Consider the following 21835-nt stretch of genomic DNA (forward strand, 5'->3'; position numbering starts at 1 on the left):
GTTTTGGTAAGCCCCGTAGGGGTCTCATCTAGGGTGTGTAGGCATACAGGTGCTGGGAGGCAGGGGAGACTTGATCACCAAGGGCTGTTGGGGAGGTCAATCAGGAACTTACATTTGCTTGTAACCCTATGGGCTGCTATCCAGGGCATGCATGGGCATGAGGGTGTCAATTTCAGGTCCCTGTAGGCCACTTGGCCAAACAAAATAGATGCCAAGGTAGCCATACCGGGGAGTAGCTCAGCTAAACTCTCGACAACATAACATATATGTAACATATAACACTCTCGCTCAGTCATCATAGTGATTATTGGAATTTGAGGAGCCTGTGAGAAACCAGTAGGGTGATGTAAGCCCGGAAATAAGTCTTGCCCAGGAAGGCGAGGTATGCCACCAACTCAAGCTGGTGGTGTGTACAGAAAAGGGCACTTACACTGCACTCTTAATGCTTATCTTTATTATGAAAGTGTTTCCAAAGTAAAATGATCCTCATAATAACAATTGTGTCCAGAGAACACCCGAATAATTATATTTTCATATAAAAATCAGCACAACAACAGTACATAAAGTAATTCTAATTGGCTAACAGTACACCATTCCACTTCTGACAGATGCTCAAGCACTGAATTGTCTTACGAAAAAAGTAAGGTTTTGTCATCTACCCTATTTCTCACTGCAAGTCGAAAAAAAATCAAATCCAAAAACTAACCACCTCCCCCTTGCATGACAACAAATGGCTATTGAGGTCACTGATAATGCGGGCAAACAAAGAGCTGATGGGAGTCATGAGCTAGCAGCACTATAAAACTTTTGGGAATCAAACTTGGACAGTGTGTTCCATGTTTAAATTAATGAAGCTTTAAGTTAAAGTTCCAGAATCATCACATTACTCTTCCTATTACAGAGCTAATTTCTCTTTGGCAACTAATCTTGAAAAACCCCTTTTTTAAAGGGCAGTTTTACAATGACAGTTTAAAACATTACTGTAGACTCCCCAAAATTATCTCTATAAAATCTATTTTCACCCCACTTAACATAGAAATCAAACCAACAGCTGTTGCTCTTGGTATCCAGGCCATGCAGAATACACCAACATAGAAAGCAAACCTTTCATGGACCTGTGGTCAGGGAAACAGGCTTATGTGGACACAACACTTTTTAAGAAAAATGGCATCAGGCAGAAAAGGAAGTGGGGTACAACTGATCCAAAGGCTATGGGAAATTGACAGCAGAAAAGTGACAATATTTTGGCATCCTTTTATCAAGAGTCCCAGGAGGCTGAAAGGAATGTGAATGAATGAGATAAACACAGATGTTAGGCTAATAGGTCCCCCCATCATTTCCTGCGCAATCTTGAGAATGCCTGCTTTTGTGGAGACACAATACAATATGCCATCTGGCTGCAGAGATTTTTTATTTCTTTGATCTGATGAGGTCTTAGCTTGTGGCCATTCAGTAATGTTTTCTTTTCAAAGGCTTCAGGTTGAACTCAAGTTCGAAATACCTGGAAATACTATGGTTCTCTTTTGGGAGTTTGCAGATCTTAACAACAGTTACTTATGATGTTTTATGTTCTTTAATATAATTTTTTTCATGAAAGCCAGCACCAGGTATGCTCCCTCTGAGTATATATTAGAAAAGTTCCAAAGGCATAGAGTGGGCGAGTGGACAGGCCTCCTCAGCATTTACTGGGCGCCCCCTAGGGGAGAGAAGGGGACCCTGCGCTCAGAGGCAAACCGGAGGACTCTCTTCTGGATTATGACTGAAGAACTAAAATGTGGCCACAGTGTGAACCGATGCTAATTACTATTAGGTAATTTGAGAATGGCATAATTTCATTTTACCAAGAGAAACTTAAATTGACTCTGGGCCCAACAATATCTTCATTAAAAACATATCCTGCTGCATTTTGCATGACTTTAAGAACTCTTTATGATTACTGACAGTATTCTTCCATGGATAGAATGCTAGACAGCAAATGCAATAACTAGAGCTAACTGCATTTTCTTTTCACACAAGTTACTTAGAGACTGAAAGTGCCGTGTCATCACTTTATCATCAGGCTGACTTTGATCTGATTTTTTCTTATTTGAATGTTAGAAACATTTCAGGGCTATTATTATTTATCAGCAAAGCAGGAATCAGCCAGAGACAAAGAAAAAAAAAGTAAGCTAATTGGAATCTTAAGAACTCAACTAGCACATGAAATGTAAACATATAACCTTTTTTTCCTTAACGGATTTCTTGAACCTCTCTGGACATAATGACATCATCACACATAATGATAAACAGAACCTTTTAACACCTTTGGATTTATTCTGTATACTTTTTATACTTCAAATTAAGAAAAATACTCAAATACTCAGGCAACTTTGGTATTAACATTTCCAAGAAAGGAATAAAAATAACTATCAACAAAAAATCATGAATAGACTGGGAACAATCAAGACAGGTGTCCGTAACGTTCTTTTATGAAGAGCTCTTGCAAAGACTCAGGTATGTTGAAATAAAAATCTCATTTTTTACTTCTATCTAAGGTGAAAGTATTTAATTTGCTCAAATTCAAGCTCTACTATATGGAAAGTTTGGCAATAGAACTGGACATTTAGAGGTTCAATCACCATTTGCCTAAAGGTGATCTAATCTTATTTCACTAGTCATTTCTCTTACCCAACTGCTTGCTTTCTTTGGAGAATCAACCTTTCTTCCCAGTTTACCTTCCTCAGGTGTGTTTCATTATCTCATGGTACCTCAGAACACCATTATCTAGCGGCCTAGCAGGAGTTAGATTTTACTGTAATAAAATCCTGGGGTAAAGCAGCAACCATACACGGTTTTTTCTAACATAGTTTAATAACCCAAAATACTGATAGCTATACCTTTATTCTCAACACTCACAGGATTCAATTTAGGAATGAGAACTGTACTTGGCATTTCTGCTGACTGTAGGCCCTCTATGATCTAGAATCTGCAATATTTAGCTCTGAGGCCGAGAGACTGAAAAGATTCGATGACTCTCAGCTGTGTGTGTAGCATGAACAGGAAGAGGCAGGAAGTTTCTATTGTACATAGTGAATGGTTTTTATGAAAAGAATATGGATAAGGATGAATTAGTGATATTTTGGTTTTATCACATTTTTGAAGAAACATACATATACATACATAGATCACACACTGATATCATTTACTGACCCAAGGCCAAAATTCTACTCAATTTTCTACTTTTTCCCCCACTAAGAGATCTAGAAGAGCTATATAACATTAGAGAATAAAGTATATTTTTTTTTCTAGAGTCCTTCCTATATACCCTTAGTATCCTGGGAAAGTTTGAATGTGACCAGGAGGAAGGAGATATCAACATTGGCTAAGTTAATTAATGGGAACAACACTCTCACTAACCTACAGTTGAATTTACAAAATACACTTCCAGAACTATGGCCTGGCACAGGTAGAGGATATTTTTCTCTCTCGGCCTTATCAGGCCACCATGGGAGAACAGTAGACAGAGATATATTGTTCTTCACCTCAAGAGGCCTACAAACACCATTTTGATTAGTCAAAAAGAACTCTTTGCCCTAAAATGTAAAATAAAATGAAAATCTGTAGATCTGTTAAGGACTTGGTTAAATTGACGCCATCAGTCAGAGAGGCTCTAAGTATTCCCAGTCCTCCTCCTAAGTGACTTTTGGGAAAAACAAAAGATTGTTTAGATTTGTCTTTGCTAAGGACAGACTCAATTTACTTCATTGTATGCAACTCTTCCTTAATAATGTATAAGCTGTCTTTTGAAATTGTTCTTTTGTGCTAAGGAGCGTCAGATAATCCCAATTTGAACACACTGTGGTTCTCTGGTTTATTTCACCCACGGAGAGGACTTGCTCTGCACACTAAAGCAAGCTACAATCCACTCTTCTCTGCCATATTTTAGTTTTTAAGAACATAGATTTTCACCTTCTCAAAAATTTCCAGCCCTAACATGCTTGCTGTTACTTTTTATTTATCTGCATCTTAGCAGCTGTTCAGAAGTACTTTTTGACATTTTTTATTGGTCTTATAAAATCAAACCATCCCCAAATTACACTCCTAAGCATCTCCTTGTTTTGTGAACAATAAGGTTTTACATGAAGAATCAGTTGCATGGTGTTTTGATAAACAGGCATATTTCCAAGCCTCTGCAGTTATTACTATGGAGCAAACAAGAATAGTTTGTAACAAGGTGGGGAAAGATTTAATATTACAGTGTGAGGTTTTTGTTTGTGAGCATTCTTTTAATTATAGATTATAAATTGTGAGCACAAAGCTTTATTTGTTTGTTATTTTTTCAAAAAATGGAACTGAATATGAATAGCTCTGAGCAGCGCATGCACTTGCTAGTATTTTGCTGTTGTCCGCACGATGCCTGATTCACACATTTATGTCACTGCACTGTGCTTTTCAACTCTCGTCTTACATGATGGTCTTTTTGATTTATAAAACAGGTATTTATAATACCTTTTTATTCCCTTACTAAAAGTTGGAAGGAAGGAGATAAAATCTTTGGTTTGCGTGTATGGTTTTCTTATCTATACATAAATAACACTGCCATGTAGGAGACTATGGGAATTTATTTCTCAGCAGTCTTTCTCATTGCCAATATCATCATTGCCCAGTCGAATTTTTGTTTTTCTGGCAATAGTTTCATTTGAGTAAAAATGCCTGTAACGTGAACAAATCTTCAAAGAAGCAAATGAAAGTGCAATGCTCCTCAAGTAACAGGCAAGTCGTTCTGACTTATGTTAGGGAGGAAAGACGAAGGGTAAAGAGTCTTTCTCCCATTGGCTTTATTTTGCTCAGAAAAAAATAAAACTTCAAATTCAAATACTAGATACGGCACTTTCTTTGAAAGCAGATGCAATAAAGTGCTTTGCACCAGAGGTGACCCTTGCCAACTCTTGAAACTCTCTTTTTTCTGCTCCCAAATATGCTCAATTTCTCTTTTTCATGACATGACACAGGGGCAATGGTAGAATCTGGTTATGATCAGCTGCTCTCTCTATGCTCTTCTCAGATCATGAGACTAATTCCAGAGACTGAGAGTGATTTCTCTGTGACTGTGACCTTCGGCCATGTCTTCCTCCAGAGCCAGGGCTCTGACCTCATCACAGAACAAAAAGATCTCTGTAACCTACAAGGTGAATCCCCAACTAGCTACCACACTCACCGAAGAAATCTTGGCTGTGCACACAAGAGATGAAGTCTATTCCAAAGCCATCTAATACAAAACAATTCTTAAAAAGCCCTCCAATGACGATGCTCTTTCATTTAAACTGCTAAATGACCAGGAAGAGTGACAATTAAAAACCCTGTCCTGTTTACACTATATGCTGGGGGAATGGTCGCTGAGACCGGGCACTGATACAAAGAAAGCAAACCTATGTGGAGCGGCAGGAGAATCTTGCACTGGGATTTGCTTGCCCTAAGACAAGTTAAGCAGGTGCTCCTAGCAAACGGGGCTGCAGCAGTAGAAAGGGGTCAAAGCAGATGGAGCATCTTCCTCACTGTCATGAGCCCAGGGAGTAAAAGGAAAGAGGAAACCTCCTTTTGTCCACAGATTTATAAACAAATACAAAAAATAAATAATATTCTAACACAATACAAATGCAAATACTGTTCCCTTGTGTCAATTACAAATACAGCATGCCTACATATAGAGAATGGTAATTCTTCTTCATTCACAGACAGGACAAATGGCAGTGCACTAGTCAAAATGCTTGGATAATCCTAATTTTTGTTTCTGGTGCTGAGATATTATGAAAGGAACTGCATTTGCAACTTATTAAATACTTCCAGGAACAAATAGTTCACTCTGTTCTGGACTTGGAGTTTGGAGTAATTAATCATCCACGGAGCAAGGGCCGGTCAGGAGATACCCGTTGGTACCGCTGGTTCCATTGGTGGTGGTTGAGGTGTGGGGTTTCTTCCTTGGAGTTTCTTCCAAGCCCTCCTCATCTGAGCTAGATTCAATATCACTTCGATCATCCTTGGACACCTGTGGAATACAAGAAGGTGAGTGGGACCAGCTCCTAAGGAATCATTCAAGTATGGCATGCTCAAAAGCACATGCAGTCATTATACCCAAAGGACAACAGATCCAAATGTTAAAATATCAAAGGGGATAAAAATTTTGCCATAGTAATAAGCTCCCCTTTACTGGAGATACACAATTTGAGTGACAAAGCCAGTTATCAAGGAATGTAGGTGGATTTCCCTATCACAGCAGGCTCTTTAAGGTACCTTTCTATTTTGAGAATGTACTAGACCAGTGATGGCGAATCTTTTGAGCTCGGCGTGTCAGCATTTTGAAAAACCCTAACTTAACTCTGGTGCCGTGTCACATATAGAAATTTTTTGATATTTGCAACCATAGTAAAACAAAGACTTATATTTTTGATATTTATTTTATATATTTAAATACCATTTAACAAAGAAAAATCAACCAAAAAAATGAGTTCACATGTCACCTCTGACACGTGTGTCATAGGTTCGCCATCACTGTACTAGACCTCGAGTCCCACTTTCACTGGCAAAGTGGCCTACTCCACTACTGGAATGGCAGTGTAGAAATTTGGTACAAATGAGTCAATTTATACTTTGAATCCCATCACCCTTGGGAATCATTTAACGTCAGCTCTCAATTAACTACACTAATGGAGCTATTTGCTAATTCAGATAATCAAATCATCATTCTTCTTTGGCTTTGCAATAATTAAATTCATTATTTAATTTCTTTTCTGTCTGCTAGAATTAATAGAGATTTTGTGTTATATACTACATAATACATAATGGCAGTAGGAGGCATTTTGAGAACCTGGTGGGTGAGGTTTAGTTTTAAATATTTGCCAAAGAAAATTGACTGAGTGAATCAGTATGAATTGGTTCCCATTATTCCAGGGCTTTTCAATCCTCCATTCAGTCTCATTAGGTAATGAGGATGGTCATATAAAATATCAGATATAAATCTATACATTACCGTAAAGAATGAAAAAAAATCAGACTGTCTAGCAAGAACTTAATTTAGGGAGGAATTAGGAAATACTCTACTCCTTTTAATATTAAAATAGTTTGAACCTCCTACTCCGTAAGTCTAAATTATGGTAAGCATTTTACACCAAAGGCCTTAAGACCTTTGAGTAAGAGCACCATTTATTTACTTTCTAAGTGGGGTGGCCATAGGGACCTGGTGGCCTGGCTTCATAGAAACTTCCCTAGTCTAGTCACCTGCGATTCTCTAGGAGCTGGCCTGGGGAGGTTGGCTAGGTCTCCTGGGAAGTATATCAGAATTAACTGGGGGACTTTTCATGTCACGTCCTTTGCGCCACCATAACTCCCCAACTCGAGAACCCTGGATATACAATTGGGTGACAAAGTGAGTTAACAAGGAGTGTAGATGGGTTTCTGTGTCACAGTGGCCTCTTTAAGGTACCTTTCTCTTTTGAGAATGTATTAGACCTCGAGTGCCCCTCCAAGTGGAGAGCCATTGGTACTGAGAGAACATCACCTCCGTTAGTGGGAGGGGATCAGAATGACTGAGTAAAAAGCATAAAAATGGACCGTATTCCAATGCCCCTTGAGATGAGGTTAAACTCACAAGGACCATCTCCAAGAAGATTAAATTACTGAAACATCAAAATAACTAGATTATAAGGATACTTTAACTTAAAGAAACACGGGTCACAAAGACAGCACTATAGTAGGGCTCCACTACATTTAGAAATCCATTAGCCATAAATTAAGCTGCTAATCGGAAAGAAAGCTCTAGTTTCAGAGAGTGACGAATTTACATTTGCATGATTAGTAAGATTATTTTTAATTGCATTTGGGGGAAAAAAATCTATAGTTATGTTGCCATCAAAGAAAGGAACAATTTAGAATGTCTCAAAAGAAACCACAATTAAATGAGTCCATAACCTATAGCCATGAATCTTACTGTCCTAGGTGAGCAGTAATGGCAATTAAAATATCATGAAGCCTGAGCTCTGGAATAAAATTAATGTTTGTCTCTTCATAAAGGTGAAGGAATAAGCTGGAGAGAAGACAAAACATCTGGTGGAAACAGCAATGCAGTGAGGACATAAGTAGTCCACAGCATCCTTATATCTTCAGTTAATGTTATCCTACTGACAGTATTGTGTTTGTGGAATTAATTTGTATCCAAATGAGAACAGAGCATTTTTTAAAAACACAAATACATACTTACTTTAAAGACTAAGAGGTCACAGAGGGGGAAAAAAACCACTTTCACTTCTAAACAATGTATGATCAAAATATTTTGGATTTCTATAATAAGAGCTGACACTGAGACCTGGCTTCATAGCACATGACCAGGTGTCCTGAGCCCCTCTATGGAAGGGTCAGCTCTGTTTTCCTCACTGAGGACAAGATGGTTAGTTAAGTGCTCTGTGATCCAGGGCAGAGCAGGCAAAGGAGCTAATAATACTCAGTACTCCAGGCTGGACCGTGTTTCCTCTTCCCAACATAGTTCTCTTTCTCCTACTTCACTTTTGGTCTATTTCTGCTTTTTAGCCAACATGTTAATCACTGATGAAAAAAATTCCTCTCCTCTGTGGGATCATGCAAAGTTTAGCAGGATGCAAGCTCATACATAAGGGCATTAACCGAGCTGTTCCTAGTGTCCCTTTGCAGCTGGTGGGAGCCATACTCAGTTAGAGCCTCCAGCCAGTGCCAACAGCTTAGACAGAACAATATGCATGGAAACAAAAGCATCTGAGTGCCCCTCCAACAGGCTGGCTAATGTGGCACCCAGGACAAGGACAGAGAGGGACTTGTGAGAAACTTACATGTAAAGGGTTCCACTTCCCAGCCTTCCAGGGTGGCAGAAGGAAGAGAACAAACAACGAACATAAGAAAATGTCATAGAGAACATTCTAGAAAAGTCACTGCTCTACATAGAGGGGTTGGGGCTCAAGAAGCTTCATTCAAATCAGCCTCGTGAGTCCATTTTTTAACCAAAGAGATTCAACTAAGTTTTATTGGAAAAGGCATAAATGGGCATACTGCATCAAGCAACCTTTCTCAGAAAAGTAAAGAAGTTATTCAATTTCTGTTCAGCATAAGAACAACCAGAAAAGGACCAGGGAGACAGAAAGAGGGAGAGAAAAAATACAACAAATAATATTATCATTAAATTTAAAATTGTAAATGCAGAACACTGAGAATCATCTTCAGTACAGCAATGCTACAACTCAAAAAATGAACTAAACAGAAGACAATAAAAATTTGGTTTGTGTTTCTAGGAGGTTATGCTAAATTTTGAAAAAAAAATCAGTTTTGATGACATTTGAAATAAATGTTCTCATTGATTCAGAGCAACCAAGAAATGTAATTATCTGGAACATATTAGAAATGGTGAATTTTACTTACCTTGCCTCTTGAAATAGCTTTGCAAGCTATTTTTACGATCAAGTAAGACCAGAAGCAGTTCAAGCCTTGTATTAGCAATAGCAGTAGGTTAAAAACCCACCAGGAAGGATAAGGTCCAACAATCTCCCAACTTTCAAATAGTGTGGAATTTAACACCCTAAAGAAAAGGAGAAAGGTATCATTGAACACAACTTTTCACTTTGCCTTCAAAGAAATTCTAATACCTGCACAGAAGCAGAAAGTCAACAATATCCACTAACCACCCCCTGTCTGCAAAGCTGACCAGGTATTTCAAAGAGTCATCACCTGAACTATTCCCCTGGTGGCAAACATTCATTTTGATTCTAATATGAATGGTGTGTTTATGCTCCCCCTTTTACTTTTGTCATAATTTCTTCCATTAATTTCCATTAAGTTTTTAGTTGTAATTCTACCTTTGCTTGCTAAAAGGCTTTTGGAGTTGCTATTGGTCTTCAAATAAGTGAAGAATACTACTCAATGGCATTACACTGCAATAAACAAGGGTAAATTAATTCCAAAAACACTAGCTACGTTTAAAACACATGCCTAGTACAGTGAGAGCTAGAATATACTTAAGATCTAAATCCTGTCCTCAAGTGGTTTATAGTCTAGTAAGGAAACCCTTGGAGGGTTCTTAATTTTGCAAGCTTTCCCCTGGGAAAGAATTGACAATTGAAATATATCATTTTGAAGTGATGCCTTGAGATGAGTACTGGAAGGCTTTTCAAAGATTATTGGAATATAATGAATGTACTTAGTTTTAAAAGCATGTACTCAAAAATGGGGCAGCCACCTGCGCAGGTGCATGAGAGCTAGTTTCAGGGTTTGGCTCTCATCCTTGCTGTGTCTGCTCCTAAGACTTTGGAAGTTGACTCCTGCCTTCTGGACTCAGAGAAGAACATAACCACCGAATTTTTGAATCCCTCTAACTTCCTCGCTTTCCTCCTTCGTTAACTGTAGGGCTGGTTTGGCAATCTAAAAGTGTTGATACTACTCACCTAAGTGCATTTCCCTGCTTGCCATTGCAGTGCTTTGCTGGGACCTTACAGGAGAGGTTAGGTGGACCACACTTAGTGGCTAAGGGGGAGGGATGAAAAATCTGAATATAAGACACAAACAACTCATACAAGAACTGAAGGTAGATATACAGAGAATTTTCATAAAAGAAAGAGTATAATGAGTGCTTTAAGAGAGGTTAAGAAAAGTACTTTATGGGTCCACAAAAGAAAAACCCCCACTTATTGCAGTTGGGATAAGATGTAAAGAAAAAAGAAGAATGAATATTAGGCATAAATAGGTTCCCTGCCTCCAATTTCAGCAACCCGCCTGTATAGGCCAGAATGAGAAGAACAGAGTGTATCTCTAAATAACCCTGCCACACCAGTTGTCTCTCAAGAACAATAAACAAAGATATTAAAATCCTAAAATAACAGTATGGAATTGACTTTGACAATTCAATGAAAGTTTATTACTCTATGCTATAGTAGTATTCATTCTTGTGGAGGGGGACCAACATTAGGAAATCTACTAATATAAATGCATCATATATCCATAGACCAAATTAGTTGATACATAATCATTTCAATAGCAGTGAAAGACATATGGTAATGTTCAATTCTACATTGTTGATATTTAAAACTTAGGACTCAAAGGTCTTATTTAATATGACTTTTAAGCAACTCAAATCAGCAGTTGTCATCATATTTAAGAGACATCAATTTTTTTGCCTTTATAATCAGGAAAAAACCACAAATAGCCAACATCACCATTATTATTTAACATTATTGTGGAAGTTCTGGCCAGTGAGTATGGTAGAAAGTCAAAGACTTCATTTCAAATACTATGTAGACGTTAAATCTTTGTAACTATTTTAAAAACAGCAAACAATCAAAATTTTCAATACCAGGAAGCGGTAAAAAATTAGTTTTCATTCTTAATACAAAAATTATGAAATCATGTTAAGAGTTTCTAATTATAGAGACAAATACATATCATCTCAACTCTATGAAATACACATGCACATATACACGCAAAAGAGGGAATAATACTTCCCTGAAAGGAATTAACCAAAACCATTACAGACTTTCTTTGATGAATTAGAGATTATGTATATTTTCCTCTTTACAATTTTCTATTTTCCAAATCCATGCCAAATAATTAGAAAAAAATAGAAGTTATTGGTAAAAAGTAATGTCAGGATAATGCCTATATTCTTGCCTTGTTTATTATAACAGTAATTGTACTTCAGAACTACCTCTGCTTCTTTTTTTTTTAAATTAAATCTTTATTGCTCAGATTATTACAGTTGTTCCTCTTCCCCCCCCCCCCATAGTTCCCCTCCACCCAGTTCCCACCCCACTGTCTGCCCTTACCCCCCGCCCCAACTGTCCTCATCCATAGGTGTACGATTTTTGTCCACTCTCTTCCTGCACCCCCCCACACCCCTTCCCCCCCACCCCTCGAGAATAGTCAGTCCACTCCCTTTCTATGCCCCTGATTCTATTATATTCACCAGTTTATTCTGTTCATCAGATTATTTATTCACTTGATTTTTAGATTTACTTGTTGATAGATGTGTATTTGTTGTTCATAATTTGTATCTTTACCTTTTTATTCTTCTACCTCTTCTTAAAGGAAACCTTTCAGCATTTCATATAATACTAGTTTGGTGGTGATGAACTCCTTTAGCTTTTTCTTATCTGTGAAGCTCTTTATCTGACCTTCAATTCTGAATGATAGCTCTGCTGGGTAAAGTAATCTTGGTTGTAGGTTCTTGGTATTCATCACTTTGACTATTTCTTGCCACTCCCTTCTGGCCTGCATAGTTTCTGTTGAGAAATCAGCGGGCAGTCGTATGGGTACTCCCTTGTAGGTTTGACTGTTTTTCTCTTGCTGCTTTTAAGATTCTCTCTTTGTCTTTTGCTCTTGCATTTTAATTATGATGTGTCTTGGTGTGGTCCTCTTTGGATTCCTTTTGTTTGGGGTTCGATGCGCTTCCTGGACTTGTAAGTCTATTTCTTTCACCAGGTAGGGGAAGTTTTCTGTCATTATTTCTTCAAATAGGTTTTCAATATCTTGCTCTCTCTCTTCTTCTGGCACCCCCATAATTCGGATGTTGGTACGCTTGAAGTTGTCCCAGAGGCTCCTTACACTATCTTCATATTTTTGGATTCTTTTTTCTTTTTGTTTTTCCGGTTGGGTGTTTTTTGCTTCTTCGTATTTCAAATCTTTGACTTGATTCTTGCAATCCTCTAGTCTGCTGTTGGGAGTCTGTATAATATTCTTTATTTCAGTCAGTGTATGCTTAATTTCTAGTTGGTCCTTTTTCATAACCTTGAGGGTCTCACTAGATTTCTTGAGGGTCTCACTAAATTTATCGGCGGTTTCTAGAAAATTCTTGAAAAACCTTATAACCGTGGTTTTGAACTCTATATCCAGTAGTTTGCTTTCCTCCATTTCTGTCATTTGTGACCTGTTTCTTTGTCTCCTCATTTTTTATGCTTCCCTGTGTTGATAGAGTGGCTTTCTGTGCTAGGTGTCCTATAGGGCCCAGTGGCTCAGCCTCCCCAATTACCTGAGGTGGACACTCTTGGTGCACCCCTTTGTGGGCTTTGTGCACAGTCTTGTTGTAGTTAAGCCTTGATTGTTTTAGGTATCACTGGGAGGAATTGACCTCCAGGCCAATTGGCTGTGAGAATCAGCTATGTCTGTAGTGGGAGAACTTCTGTGCTGGAGACACCCTTCTGGGGCAAGACTTGCTTCAGTGGGGATTTGGTGCTCACTGAGTCTGCCCCCTGAGTGTCCCTTATGGATCTGAGGAGTTGTAATCTGGATGGTCCCACTCTGACCACTGGGTACACTGGCTCTTGGATCTCTAAGGGAGTGCTAATTTAGCTTCTGCCTGAGGCTACCCAGCAGGAGCTATGAAGAGATCTGCAGAATTCTCTTCCTTGTTTGAGGTTTGGAGGTGCCCAGATGAGGCCCAGCTGTGAAGCAATGCAAGCTGCTGTTGGGCCTTGGGCCTTCTTTTGGAAGTTCTGGGTCTGTCTGGCCCAGTTGCAGTTTGTTAGGTAATTTTCAGATTGCAAAGGGCCAAGCCTTTCATATGCAAAAGCCTCTGCACACAGCTTGGGTGGGGCGGGGTCTCAGGGAATCAACAGGGTGGAGCAAACAGCTATGGCTGCTCCTCAGTCCTAGCTAAGAGGCCGCTGGGTCTCAGTGTCCCGGTAATCGCTGCAAGCACCTCTGAGAAAGCCGCCCTCGAGTTCCGACCGATGCCAGACAGTCCAGTTTCTCCCCGAGTGAGTCTGGGTCCCCAGAGACTCTCCCGGAACTGGAGTTCAGAGCAGTGGGGAGCTTGAGACTCCCTCCTGATTGAACAAGACAACCATGTCCTCAGTTGCCAGCCCTTTCCACGTGCGCCTCCGTACCTCTGCACTTCACTTCCGCACCTTCTCTGAGTCTCAGTGTGCTTTTTTCTTTCCTTCTAGTTGTAGAATTTCCACTCAGCCAGCCTTCCCGTGGTTTTGGATGATGTCCGTTTTGTCTTTTAGTTATATTTTTGAAGTGGTTATGCGAGGCAGCAATTTCCGGTGTTTACCTATGCCGCCATCTTTTTTTTTTTTTTTTAAATATATTTTATTGATTTTTTACAGAGAGGAAGGGAGAGAGATAGAGAGCTAGAAACATCGATGAGAGAGAAACATCGATCAGCTGCCTCCCGCACACCACCCACTGGGGATGTGCCCGCAACCCAGGCACATGCCCTTGACCGGAATCGAACCCGGGACCCTTCAGTCCGCAGGCCGACGCTCTATCCACTGAGCCAAACCGGCTTCGGCCGCCATCTTTGTTTCTCTCCCTACCTCTGCTTCTTGACATACTATTCATTTGGACATCAGAAAGACATTAGTTTAATTTGAACAGAAAGAGGTCCTGTTGAAACAGCAACAATGTCTGCGTTATGCTATTCATTATGGATCAGCCTTTGCTGGATTACAGCTTGAGCACCTTCCTCACCACAATGATCTGCTTGGCTTAATTGGAACAGGGTGTCATGCAGGCACTGGTGTCACGGCACCACATTAATTTCTGCAATGCTGCATCAGAATGCAGGGGCTTTGCCAGGACAATCTGTGGTGCCTCTGAGATGCAGCTCAAAAGTAATGGGATTTCTTTGAAAATTGAGTTGGCTGCCTGCAGAGACACTTGGGAAAATTTAATCAGTGCACTGATGGATATATCTCTTAGTGAGAAGCTTGGGGAGAAAAACAATATATTAGGAACTGAGACTTGGAAAGAGAGATCATTATGTCACCTGGACTCTGAAATGAACCCAGGAAAGAGGGTCTTTTTTAAAGCCACAGAATATTATGGATATAGCTGTACCTTTTTTTTTTTTTTGGCTAAATATTAACATGGTGATTATAGAATTTGGTCCTTTCTCAGAGGTTAGGGTTAGGAGTATGTACCTTAATGATGCCATTGCAAAACAGAGTTCTGAATAGCAGTTATTCTGAGGGGGGATTTTGGGGAGGAGCCATGAGGGAAGCCATGGGATGCTGGAAACATCCTAGAGCTTGATCCACGTGGTGATTACATGGAGTTTACAGATAAAACATTTAAAAAGGTAAAATGTAGCAGGCCATACACTGAAGATTTGTTCACTACACTGTATAATGAATTAAGCCTCAATAAAATAAAATGGAAACAAGTGCTCTGTGGGTCAAACACTGCCAGTTGGCAATTTCTGGTTTGCATAATTACTCTATCAGTGTCCTTCCCCCAAATACTCTGTGATCAACATGTGGCTCCTAAGAAAACAGACCTCATCAAATAATAGCCTATAGCATCAAACCTCCTATAGCTGCTCAAAGAACGAGGTGGAGACCTTAGAGGTATAGACAACAGAAAGGACCGTTTTCCTTTTCCTGAACGTTGGGCTCACTTAACCACTAGATGGCACATCACGCATGTATAAGGAGTGTTCCACTAAGTCTGTTCTGCCTCTGCCACTGTGGGTCCCAGCACGGAAATCACTTTTACACCCTCCCTTCTAAGAACCCTAACAATGGAATGAAAGGCTCTAGTCTACACTTCTTTCTTCCCGCAGGATTCTAGAAAGAAATAGATGCCTGCAGGGCAAAGCTGAGCTCCCTGCAATTCATTGGTGACCTGCAGATGCCGCGGTTACCACCCCCAAGGGCTGAGCCTTGATGGGTTATTTTAATGGAGGTTTAATGAATCATAAGAATTTAATCTGATTATGCCCTATAGTTATTTTCTCTCATGCTTACATTTTATGGATGCTTCCTCTTAAATTTGATGATCACAGAATTATTATACAGGCTATAAAGGCAGGGGAAGGGAGGAATGCATACATTCATGCAGAAAAGTTACAATCTTTTTTTTTAAGCAAAAAAACCCCACAGTCTCATTTTAAGATGACATTGAAGGCCTGACTCATTCACATTCTAAGCATCCATGTGACATCTGCTTTCCCCTTAAGCTTCAGGGTTCAGAAAGTCTCATACTATCATACAGCACAGTACAAAAAGCTCTTCAATGGCATCTGATTCGGAAAGCTACAACCAGTGCTTAATTTCTTCATCCTTATCATGACTGTCCACTCAAAGTTCAACCTGATTATCTTTACTACGTAAAGTTAAATGAACAGTTTCACTTTCAATGGATGTTTATAAGACCACGGTCCATAGCAAACACAAACTTTGCCTGTGTCCCTTCTCCCCTCTACCGCCATCGAAGACCTCACTCTGAGCCTTGGGTTGTGTATTTCTGGAATAATCTATATAAAAACCACAGCAGTAATGAGATTCATATCAAGTATCCAAAGAGAGTCAAGAGTTAGGGTCAGATGTCACTCTGAGGAGCACCTTGTAACACCAGGGAGGGTCCCTTTAAAAGAAAAATTTGCTTTGTGGTCAAACTAGGATGTTCTTTACCTCAGAGCTTTTGAATGGTCTTTGCTTTTCAAACATTTGTTCTAAGGAAGTTATAAAAAGATTTAGCCACAAGGATATTCATATGAATATTATTTATAATAGCAAATCATTGTGAACATCCTAAATAGTGTCCAAAAATAGGGCACTGATAAATAAAAGCCTTTTTCATAAGATGGTTAATGCTGTAGTCCTTATAATTATGTTATAGATAACTATTTAATAAAATGAGAAAATGCTCACAGTATAATGTTAAATGAGAAAAGCAAAGCTATAAAACAATATGTACAGTCCGGCTGGTGTGTCTCAGTGGTTGAGCGTTGACCTATGAACCAGGAGGTCACAGTTCTATTCCTGGTCAGGGCACATGCCCAGATTGCAGGCTGGATACCCAGTAGGGGGCGTGCGAGAGGCAGCAGATCAATGATCTCTGTCATCACTGATGTTTCTCTCTTCCTCTCTCCCTTCCTCTCTGAAATCAATAAAAATATTTAAAAAACAAAACCAAACCAATATGTACAGAGTGATCTCATTTTGGTAAAGAAAAAGGTGTAATTTTAAGCATATGAAATGTTAGAAACAAAGGCAAACTATGAACAGAGGTAATCGCAGAACTATGGGATTGGGATATCTTTTTTCTTCTTCGTTTTCCTATGTTCTATAAAATTTCTATGCTATTTACCTGTAATATGTATAGGATCACATAAATACATATTAGTTTACGTTAGAATTTGAGAAGACCACATGAGAATGATAATACATGGGCGAGAACTAAGAAAAGCCAAGAAAGGTCTTCACTGGGTCAAAGAGGACAGCCGGTTTTCGCTGAGGCAGATGGACTTCCCAAAAGCCACCTCCCCTGAGTCTCAGAGCCACAGAGGGGCAGCGTGGCTTGGCCAGATGTGGTTCTCCTCAAAGTCCCAGCTTCCTGCTCTAATGTGGAGGCAGCAGCTGGCTACACTTGTCTGTGGTCACAGCAGCTGCTGCCCTCTGCCCCCTGAGGGGAGTGGGAGAAGGTGTGGCTCCCTGGGCATTTTGAGGAGGGAGCGCTCAGGGAAATGCGGGGCCCACCAGTGGTAGTGACGTCCTTGCCCGACTCACACTGCTCACTCCAAAAACAGATGCTCTGATTCCATGTGAACACAGGAAGCCACTCTTTCTGGGTGAGGGGATTCGGAGAGGGTAGAGGGGGCCACTTAAACACTCATCAGAAGCACACTTGACCACTCTTGTCCCTGGAATGCCAGTTTGTTGGCATGTTTGGAGCTGCTTTTGTCTGAGTTCCCAATATTTTGTGCTTAATAACTGGCCTAAGAACTGTGAAACTGGCCCGGCTTCTGCACTCTCCTTCTGTTATTTTCTTATTTCGTGATCTTGTGAAAGAAATGTATTTTGCAGGATACAAGACAGCTTGTGCAAACTATGATACAATCCCTACAATCTTGCCTTGAGGGGGCAGGGGAAATAAACAAGAGAATGGAGAGAGGGAAGGAGATGGGAGGAAATGAAGGGAAGAATGGAAGGATGGGAAGAGGGCAGACCGAGAGGAGAGGAGGAGGAAAGAGATAGGGGACCCTCTTCCCTAAGGCACTGGGCATGTGTGTATCTTAAATCAAGGCCAGGCCCTGCACAAACTCAGTGGGGCATTTAATACCACATTTCTGGGATTAAATGTTACAATAATGAAAAGAAAGTCCCAAGACACGCCCTAGCTGGTTTTGCTCAGTGGATAGAGCATTGGTCTGGGGACTGAAAAGTCCTGGGTTCGATTCCGGTCAAGGGCACATGCCTGGGTTACGGGCTCGGTCCCCAGTGGGGGGCATGCAGGAGGCAGCCTATCAGTGATTCTCTTCATCATTGATGTTTCTATCTCTCTCTCCCTCTCCTTTCTTCTCTTTCTTCTCTGAAATCAATAAAAATGTGTTTTTTTAAAAAAGCCCCGAGACAAATAACTGTGCTTAGGAACTTAGGAGAGGGAAGCCCCTGTGCCAAGCTCAGGGCCTGAACCTTGAAAGCTTTCTCCAGCTCTAGCTGCCAGGCTGGGAAACTGCCTGGTGGGATCCATTTGCTGGCCGACTCAGGGCAGGTGCATATTCAAACAATTTTCTGAGGAAGAAAGACATATGAACACCTTCCCATGAGAGAGGGCAGGCAGTAACACGGCACTGCCTGCTCGGGGAAGGCATGTGGGTTCAGGAGCTGGGGGACAATGACTTCTTTTGCAGAAATCCCCATTGCAAACCCATCAAAGTACTGGCTCACGCTAAGGATGGCAGTTTTATTTGGTAAAACTCATCTTCCAATAGTCAAAGACAGTCTACAGAGTGCCCTGGGGGTTTCATCTAAAAAGCAAAAAAAGTCCAGCTGGCATGGCTCAGTGGTTGAGTGTTGACCAATGAACCAGGAGGTCATGGTTCGATTCCCAGTCAGGGCACATGCCCGGGTTGTGGACTCCATCCCCAGTGGGAGTGTGCAGGAGGCAGCTGATCAATGATTCTTATCATAGAGGTTTCTGTCTCTTTCTCCCTTCCTCTCTTTGAAATCAATGAAAATATATTAAAAAATAAAAATAAAAAGCAAAAAAATAATTTAACTAACAGGACAAGATGTTCTGTCTGCTTCTGCTAGTTGTAGTGTGTTCAGCTGTGCTTATCCATTTGACCTCAATTACTTCTCTCCAATAGTCCCTGATCATGAATAGGATGTTTACAGTTAACCAGCTGAATATACGACTTCTCCTCTCACTGACAGAAACAGCAGTAGCCAAGGCCATACCTAACATCACAGAGGAAATTTCGTACACACCATTCAAGACCTGAGTGTACAGGGTCTATGGCAGTGATGGCGAACCTTTTGAGCTCGGCATGTCAGCATTTTGAAAAACCCTAACTTAACTCTGGTGCCGTGTCACATATAGAAATTTTTTGATATTTGCAACCATCGTAAAACAGAGACTTATATTTTTGATATTTATTTTATATATTTAAATGCCATTTAACAAAGACAAATCAACCAAAAAAATGAGTTTGCGTGGCACCTCTGACACGCGTGTCATAGGTTCGCCTTCACTGGTCTAGGGTCTTAATCAGGAGGTTTAAGGGGTGGTCGGGGAGCATCGGATGCAGCTTCACGCAAACAGCATAGATGCCGGGGAAAGCACTTCCTCAAGGGAAAACGGATAAAGGATATGAGTAGACATTTCCCAGAAGAAATACAAATGGCGTATGAAAACATGGATAAAATGTCCCACTGTGCTCATAACCCACCAAATACAAAATTAAAACATGAGACATGTGTGCTCAAGTTTTTGAGGCTGAAGTGTCATGACGTCCGCAGCCTCCTTTGAGGTGACTTGGCAAACGTGTGTAGGAGACAGGCAGTGGACATTGCAGGTGCTGGCCACTGGTGAATGCAGGGGCGGAGGTTGTGAGTGTTCAGTGCATTTTTTCAAATTTTCTATGGGTCTGAACATGTTCAAATGAACAAATTAAAAGAGAACATTTAAACTATCAAATCACCAATTGTACATTAAAAAGATGATAAAATGCTGTTGTAAAAAATAGTGAGCCAGGCCAGTGTGGTTCAGTAGTTGAACCAAGAGGTCACTGGATCGATTCCTGGTCAGGACACGTGCCTGGGTTGCCCGCTCGGTCACCAGTAGGGGGCATGCAGGAGGCAGCCCACTGATGTTTCTCTCTCATCATTGTTTCTCTCTATTACTCTCTTTTCCTCTCTCTCTCAAATCAGTAACAACACATTTACAAAAATAAATAAATAAATAAAGTGAAAGCAACACATATGTGGCTGGTCAGAGTGCAAATTAGTGAGTTCTTTATAGAAAATTTGGCCAAACATGTAAAGAATTTTAAAAAGTGATCCTTTGTCCTCATAAATTTACTTTTGAAGTTATCTACCTTTGTCTTTAAAGAAATGAGTTGTAAAAAAATTTAAGTTCAAGAATGTTCATGCTCTACTGTTTTTAGTTGCAAATACCTCCAAATGGTTCAAAAGACCTGTCGGCATGGTAGAATGCTGTTCATACATTAAAATCATGTTTTACAGCTCAATTTAACAAAAAGTGAAAAAAATCAGATTAAAAAGTGTACCCAATATGAGCTCTAATTTTCAAATGTACAAACATTTTATCCACACAGAGATAAAATGTAATGAAAAGAAAATATTCCACAATGTTAACACTGGTTACTCCTGATTCCAGGGATCAAAGTACTTATATGCATATATGCATAACCCATGGGTACAGACAGTAGTGCAATGAAAGTCTGGGGAGGGGGCGGGAGTGAGGGGGAGGAGGGTCAATGGGGAAAAAAGTGGGACATACTTTCAACAAGAAAGATAAATTTTTTTAAAATAACATTTCCTGTACTAGTTTCCAAATGCACTATTCTTGTAATTTGAAAAAATACTTAAAATATTTCTCGAGGATGATTTAGTAAGAAAAACTTTTACCCTTTCCAGTTAGTTCAAAACACCTATTTGTGTTCCCCTTTAGGGGGAAGAGGTGAAGCCGAGGGTCAGGGCCAGGGCTGAACAGTGTCAGGAAGGCCGTGGTGGACACATGGAGTAGAACTCAGATCTGAGCCGCAGCTATTGGGTTTTAGGGTTTGCATTCCTATGCGCAAGTATCTTTAGCGTGGCACTCGAATGGTAGTAAAGAAACAGGTCTAAGAGGAAAAACTCAGGGGGCCAAAAGGGCCTCTCAGATTACTCTGCCCAAATCTCCCTTAGACTGAGGTCACACGTGGACCATGATGGTAGAGATGGGCCTCCGTTTGTGGTCTGGTCCCAGGGCTCCCGCTGTTAGGATGAAGAGTCTAGGGTGAAGCATATACTCGTAGCAGATGCTCCACAAACACATTTGTGGGGGGGGGGGGGGGTAAATATTTTTGGTTAACTTATAAACATGCATGTGATTTTTGGAAATTATTAAAAATCAGCTTTTAATGGAAATGGTGTTTTTCACTGTAAAATGAATTCTCCTTAATATGTACAATTCAGAGACCTCATTTCTCCACTTCCCACCTCGTGCCATGTGCTTCAATGAGCCTGTTCTGTAGGACAGTTCCCAGCCTGGCTGCTCATTGGAATTCCCTCCAGAGACTATAATTTAAATGGACTGGGGTACAGGCTAGGTGGTGAAATCTTTAAAAGGTCCTGGATAATTTCAATGTGCAGACAAGTTTGGGATCTGCTTCTGTAGGCTTTTTTTCTTCTTTTGTTCTCTATTTCCTTCCTTCCTTCCTTTCTTTTTTAAAAACGACAGATAATTCTGAGCAACTTTTTAAAAAAATATATTTTATTGATTTTTTACAGAGAGGAAGGGAGAGAGATAGAGAGTTAGAAACATCGATGAGAGAGAAACATCGATCAGCTGCCTCCTGCACACCTTCTACTGGGGATGTGCTCGCAACCAAGGTACA

At 40.2% G+C, this 21835-nt stretch overlaps 1 protein-coding gene across 2 annotated transcripts in view; it reads right to left on the reverse strand.

Moving 5' to 3' along the window:
- Positions 1-432: 432 nt before the first annotated feature.
- CERS6 (ceramide synthase 6) overlaps positions 433-21835 on the reverse strand; it is a 271370-nt gene continuing 249967 nt past the window's right edge. Inside the window, exons 9-11 of one of the 2 annotated variants that reach the window (XM_070422809.1) lie at positions 9418-9574; positions 8835-8858; positions 433-6025 (exon numbers count right to left, since the gene is read on the reverse strand). In XM_070422809.1, the coding sequence (XP_070278910.1) occupies positions 5870-6025; positions 8835-8858; positions 9418-9574 (337 nt within the window). In that variant the 3' untranslated portion in view covers positions 433-5869. The remainder of the gene's footprint in view (positions 6026-8834; positions 8859-9417; positions 9575-21835) is intronic. The other variant, XM_070422810.1, reaches the window with a different exon arrangement.

Source organism: Myotis yumanensis, unplaced genomic scaffold (genome assembly GCF_028538775.1).
Source record: "Myotis yumanensis isolate MYYU_CA2020_CCGP unplaced genomic scaffold, mMyoYum1.0.hap1 SCAF_8, whole genome shotgun sequence".
NCBI classification, from domain to species: Eukaryota; Metazoa; Chordata; class Mammalia; order Chiroptera; family Vespertilionidae; genus Myotis; species Myotis yumanensis.